Source organism: Zeus faber (assembly GCF_960531495.2).
Source record: "Zeus faber genome assembly, chromosome: 1".
Classification (NCBI taxonomy): Eukaryota; Metazoa; Chordata; class Actinopteri; order Zeiformes; family Zeidae; genus Zeus; species Zeus faber.
Genome location: NC_137193.1, coordinates 44,701,115 through 44,707,579, shown reverse-complemented (window position 1 = coordinate 44,707,579; position 6,465 = coordinate 44,701,115). Strand labels below are relative to the sequence as shown.

At 38.5% G+C, this 6,465-nt stretch overlaps 1 protein-coding gene across 1 annotated transcript; it reads right to left on the bottom strand.

The window, feature by feature from the left end:
- Positions 1-2,326: 2,326 nt before the first annotated feature.
- On the bottom strand, positions 2,327-5,799 carry calr (calreticulin). Its single transcript, XM_080018024.1, has 9 exons — positions 5,559-5,799; positions 5,035-5,136; positions 4,650-4,853; positions 4,400-4,494; positions 3,927-4,136; positions 3,619-3,732; positions 3,144-3,287; positions 2,794-2,886; positions 2,327-2,630 (listed from the first exon to the last, which is right to left on the bottom strand). Exons 1-9 carry the CDS (start codon positions 5,650-5,652, stop codon positions 2,385-2,387), a joined length of 1,302 nt encoding a protein of 433 aa, XP_079874150.1. The 5' UTR covers positions 5,653-5,799; the 3' UTR covers positions 2,327-2,384.
- Between the last annotated feature and the right edge of the window lie 666 nt (positions 5,800-6,465).

Genomic DNA, 6,465 nt, shown 5'->3' with positions numbered 1-6,465 from the left:
CACCGCCTTCATTCTGCTGAGACGGACAACAGGGGGCGCTGCAAGACCCGGCGCTGGGACTGGAGTCCGGCTCGAGGGGGCAACATTTTTATTACTTCTATTTGGGAATATTATCAAATAAATGCATTAAAATATATTTAGAAATATAAAATAACAATAATAATAATTATTATAAGACTAATAATAGTAATAATAATAATAATAATAATAATATAACAAGAAAAAAATTACATTAATACTGTTAATACAATTTTAATAAAATTATTATATTTTTTTTAATAAATAAAAAAATTATATATATACTGTATTTATTTATTTGTTTGATTATTTATTTGTGTATTTTGTTATTTAGTTATCTATCAAAATATATATTTAGAAGTGTACAGTATAGTAAAGATCTCACTCAGGATACGCTGTATATTCTTATCAGTATGTTATGTGCCCTGTGTAATGTCTGGTTTACTTTAGTGTATTTTATTTGTCTTTACTATGTTTACTGTTGTGCTGTTTAATGTGCTCACTTTTGATTATCCTTTTCTATTATATTGTCATTATTGTAATTAATGTTCGAATGAACAGCCTTAACTTGAATGCACTATATACTGTATAAATAAATATATATATATATATATATATATAATTTCCTACTGTGGCTTTCTATGAGGTAAGGTTTGATACCCCTGTTGAATTATATGTACAGTATATGATAGTTGATATTTCACCAAGAAAACATTCAAAATTTAGGAATTTTCATTTCAAAATCATAGGAATTACTTACACATCATTTCCAAAAAAACTTAGTGTGATGCCATTTAAGGCCAGACAATGGCATTTTTATCTTCTGTATTTAAGGACTTTTGCTCAAATTGAATCAGCTTTCCTTATATTTGATTTGCAGTGCCCTAGTTGGCAAGATGAAACGGACAACGTGGACATTGATTCTATCACTTATGTGTTAGTGATAATGATGGACCATAGCTGCAGCTAAATGGGACAGAAACCTAGATTCATAGGCAGCCCTGGTTCAAGATTGATGAAGGTCCAGATCCTGCCCCCAGTAGGCCTGTGTTAGACACACTGAAAATGAATGGCTAAGGTGAAATTCATAAATATTAAGCATGCTGCATCTTATGTGATTTACATTCCAATTGCTTTAAATCATATTGCTCGGAATCATTTTAAATTAACCAATACGTAATCTGAAAATCCCATTTAGACTGCTCTCCAGGCAAAAAAAAAAAATCACTCAAAGGTTAATAAATAAAAAAGAGAAGTCACTCAGAACTCACTTTCTTCTGGTTTTATTAATTAGACACAGCTCCTCTTTTTTGACACAAGAAAATAATACATACTCCCACTTTCATGACCAGAATTAGTACAAAATTTGTCTTCTACAAAAGGACTAGCGTTCAGTTAGTGACGGGGTGTGAGGGTACAGCAGTAGGGAAATGAGGCAGACGATAACAAACAAGAACTTGATGACCTCCAAGAGGAAAACACGTTAACACCAACGTTAACAGATAAAATTAAACGCTTGACGAGGGAAAATAAAAAAAATAAAGCAAAAAAATAAATCACAAAAACTACAGAAAATATATTGTTTATGTAGAAATCTATCTTCATGACAAGAAAATTCCTCCAGTATACTGAATAAGACTATACACAAGACTCCAGCTCAAGGAGTTTCACTATCTTATGAGCAACGTCAGTTTTTTGTTTTTTTTAACCTTACATCACAAATAAAATTATATCCGAATTTACTCCCGCCCCAGTGCGATTTTCATTTTGTGGAGCTTTTTTTCATTGGCCTGAGTCTGGGTGTGGTACTATGCCGCCTTAATGCACATGACTTTTAGGTCTGAGTGGCGAACTGAACACACCATATTTCAAAACAACAGAAACACGACATATAAAAACAAAAAACACAGGAAACACATGAGGTAAAACAAAACGACATGTCATGGTAAGGGTCACAACCAAACCATAACACCTCCTGTAGTAATGCAGTCAAGACAAGCTACTACGTAAGAGTTTCAACATTGTCCAGAACGTGATTTTTTTAGGTTTGCTTTACATCCTGTTGCATTATATTGGGAGAAACAGCTTTAATGGGCTATTTACTTGTTTTTTATTCTTATCTGGATTCATCTGGATGATCTCCACGATACCTTTCCTTCCTTCTTTGCGTTAGTGTCACCATCTCGCGGATCAATTACAACAATGACTTAACTCAACAATCCAACCCCTCACCCCCCAACCTACTGTGGTGTCCAGTAAACAAAATAAAAGTCCTACAGCCCCCCACCCCCCAATATCCAAACAGGGTCTCCAGCCCTGTTTCATGTTTCAGCCTTACTCTGATGTCAAAGTTCCTGCCCTGGAGCTTATAACTCATCCTTGAGTTGAGAATCTGTGCCGTCGTCCTCGTCCTCCTCGTCCTCCTCCCTTTCGTCGTCTTCTTCTTCCTCCTCCTCTTCCTCCTCGTCTTCATCATCATCATCCACCTCCTCCTCCTTTTCTTCCTCCCCCTCCTCCCCTTCCTTTGCCTCATCTTTCCTCTGCTTGTCCTCATCCTCACGCTTCTTCCTCTCCTCCTCCTCCTGGCTCTCCTTCATCTTTTTCTCTGGGTCCTGCGAAGACAAACGGTTTCAATGAACTTGTTGCAAAGACAACATCGGACCGATACTGGAAAAAAAAAAGATTAAAAAAACCAAACACTTATACAAACATAATGTGTTATAACAAATAAAAAGGGTTTAAGCGATTGGGTGGAGTTGGAGGCCATACACCCACCTTAGTCTGACCCCACGTCTCAGCGCCTACTTCCTCAGCCAGTTTTGGGTCGTTGGTGATGAGGAAATTGTCAAAGATTGTACCAGACTTCACCTGCATCAGGAGAAGGAAAATTACTCTATTTTTTTGTGATACGCTTTATACCAAAAAAAGACAAGTTTGAATCAATACAAGCATATTCTCAATATCTCCATCACCATATCTATTTTATTAACCAAAATAATAATTATATTGCCGTAACCTGAATATAATATCAGACATGCAATTATCATTATTTTAATACTAAATATAATGTCTTTCTTAATGGACATAATGTTTTTGGCCAGCAAGTGATCAGTAGCCCGTATTACCTGCCACAGGTCGAGTCCGATCACCCCAATGCTCTCGTATTTGTAGATTTCTGGGTCGGCCGTGTACTCTGGGTTGTCAATCTCAGGGTGGACCCACTTGCCCTTGAAATCAGGGTTGTCAATTTCTCTTGGTTTCCACTCACCCTGTTGAAAGCAAATTCACACACAAAGCATTCATTCATATTAAAAAGGTAATACCAGTAGATCTGATTATCTGTTGCAAGCAATTAGGAAGTGGGTGATGGGAAATAAATTGTTTGACAAACAGCTGCATTACTAACTTTCAATTCTATGTGAGCAAAAAGAGGCCAAATATAGAGAAACTAGATTCCAAGTTGCGATTCTATGGTAATGGACATTAATATTGTTCAACTCAGTACTAATAAAGTACAATTATGATTCTTGTAATTGAGGCCTGAATTGTGAATTCCTGCTAAGTGCTGGTGTCAGGACCATGTAATGAAACCTGCTTTACCTTGTAGTCAGGGTTGGTGACCATGGGCGGCTCCCACTCTCCATCCATCTCATCGTCCCAGTCATCAGGCTTCTTCGCATCGGGATCTGGGATGTTTTCAGGTTTATCCCAGTCCTGACAGAGAGCAATAAAGAAATATGGGACATATGTTAGGCCACATGGCAGCCATTATGGCCAAGTGTTGAAGACAATGCCGAAGTGGCTTAAACTGTAGTCCAGCTAATGGCCACTAGGCACTGCTTCAGGAAACCTCTGTCTGAATGGAAGTCAATGGAAAAAGAAGAAACTTTATGGTTTCGATAACCAACCTCAGGTTTCTTATCGTCGGGGTCAGGGATCTTCTCCCGTTCGTCCCAGTCGTCCAGCTTCTTGGCCTCAGGATCCTTGATTTTCTTGGAAGGCAGGAAATCCCAATCGTCCTCCAAACTGCCAGACTCCACTTTCTTATTGTCGATCTTCACCTCGTACGTGTTGTCAGGGTTGACAACCAGAGTGTACAAGTGAGTGTACTCGTCATCCTGTGAGATATAACCAAATTAACTATATGCAAAACATATTTTAGTTAATTTCTAAATGTGCAATAGTTAGCATGTAATGAGCATATAATTCCTGCTTTTGCACATTGAAACTGGACGTTTATAACCGGAAAGACATTTTCAATTATGAAGTGAAAGAATAAAACAAATTAAAGGATTTTTCATTCCATTCAAACAGGAATTTTTCTAATCTTGAATTGAGTCGCAATCTTGGTGAATTAACAACCATGTGGTGCTTCTCACACCTTGCACCGGACGTCCTTGTTGATCAGATGGTTCTTGCCTTTGTAGTTAAAGATCACGTGAACCTTCTTCGTACCAGGGCCACAAATGTCAGGACCTAACATTGGAATGGAAACACACATACAATTAAACACAGAATCTGATGAAGATGAATCTGAATCTTGATGATTGCTTTTTACTTTCAACCCTAAAGCATTGAAACACTGATCCCTAATTTAACACCAGCTATATAAGACAATAAGGTCCACTGACCAAACATGATGTTGTAGTTGGAGTCTCCGTGCATGTCTTCCTGGTTGAGGCCAGATGGGAACAGCTTGATGTAGCCTCCGCCACAGTCGATGCTCTGCTCATGCTTCACAGTGAACTGGATGACGAGCGGCTGGCCCTGATTGCTGACGTCTTCAAACCGTGATGACATGGAGTAGAACCGGGCATCCTGGCTGGTTTGAAGCCCTGGAATAGAGAAATAATGTTAGAATAGAGAAACCTGACTGTGTCGAATTTCCGCAAAAAATAAAAATACATCAAAATAGAAAAAAAATCAAAGGGGACCTAGTAATGTTTTACTCAAAACGCGCGCGCACACACACACACACACACACACACACACACCATTTTAAGTATTCACCCTTACCTTTGTCTTTCTCTGCGTCACCATAGAACTTTCCTGCCGCCAAGACGAGCTTGCCATAATCTGATTTATGTTTGGATTCCACCCAGCGGCTCTCCCAGGCATCTCCAAAAAAAAAAAAAAAAAAAGAACAACACTTTATACGTCACAATAAGCTGAATATTAATTCAAAAGGGTCCACAAGCTCCTTATCTATCTTCATTTGCCCTTGCATCTGAAATGTAAATTCATTGGGTTTTATTTCAATTTTTTTTGGATATTCTTTCTTTTATTTCGCATTTTTAGACTATCAAGCTTTTTTTTTATGCTAATCGTCCGGTCAACAATGCACCAACCCTTACCAAGACAACCCCTTGTACTGTATATGGAAATGTACTTAGCCCAATAATCACGTCGTGCATTCTGACATGCTTCATAAGCAACACTAAAACTGTTGAGGTAGACATGCATGCACGTAATATATGATACCGTATATATTGTTTATAAACCTAAAGTGAATATTATTATCATTCCTTGCAGGATCTTACCCCCATCCTCAAATTGCTCTCGGAAATATACAGTGGACCCTGCCACCACAGACACGGCCGATACGGCCACAAAAAACAGCGACAACGCTGTCATTCTAGCAAACTAAAAATAAATAAATAAATAAATACAATTCAATTAAAAAAAAAAATGTTAAACTAACTCAAAATATACAGCGGGACGCGCGTTTTCGCCCAATATAAAGTAAAGCCACTGGCTGCGGCGCCGCCGTCTCAGTGCGGGCGTTCTCCTCTCGGCTCGGAACAGATGTCTGCCTCTGATTAGTCAGCTCAACCCGGAAGCGATGCCGCGTCTGACCAGTAGAATCGACCCAAACGTAATTGACACATGGCTGTGGCTAATCAGAGAAGACCACGCGTTCGCTCGATACACGCCCCCAGAAAAGGGCGACGCGCTGCGTACGATACAGTCACCGAATGAACGGTGGCGCCGAGGAACGACGTGCGAGTAATTTGTCACCGTGTTGAAGTACATTATTTCAATATCTTATCTATTCAGTTAAGCACACTGTCGACTTTTACTCCACTACATTTGCAAGCAAGTGTCTATACTTTTTACTGTAATGTAACAGTCACGTTATTTTAGTTTGTACAAAATCATGGACTGGATACGATTCATAACGAATCGAGCATTACGCCCAGTGCCGTAATATTTTATTATTAACTGTCATAACAATATGCATGACAGTCGCACGTATATCAATGTCAAGGCACTGAGTATGACAAGTACATTTAAGAGCATCTATATACTTTTACTGGAGTACAATTCTGAATGTGTAGGAAAGTAATTAATAAAGTCGTTTTGTGTGAGGGTATTTCTACTTTGACTCAAGGTAAAAGGTCTGAGTGCTTCTTCTTCCACCACTGCAAGTTAAAGGGTTTCAAAGAT

Bases quoted from the DNA above. Each gene is read 5' to 3' on its own strand.
- calr (XM_080018024.1), bottom strand. From the start codon at position 5,652: ATGACAGCGTTGTCGCTGTTTTTTGTGGCCGTATCGGCCGTGTCTGTG. The intron at 4,495-4,649 runs GTCAGTGGACCT...TTCCAATGTTAG, and splicing joins CAACTACAACATCATGTTTG to GTCCTGACATTTGTGGCCCT. The intron at 2,887-3,143 runs GTAATACGGGCT...CTCCTGATGCAG, and splicing joins TCGGACTCGACCTGTGGCAG to GTGAAGTCTGGTACAATCTT.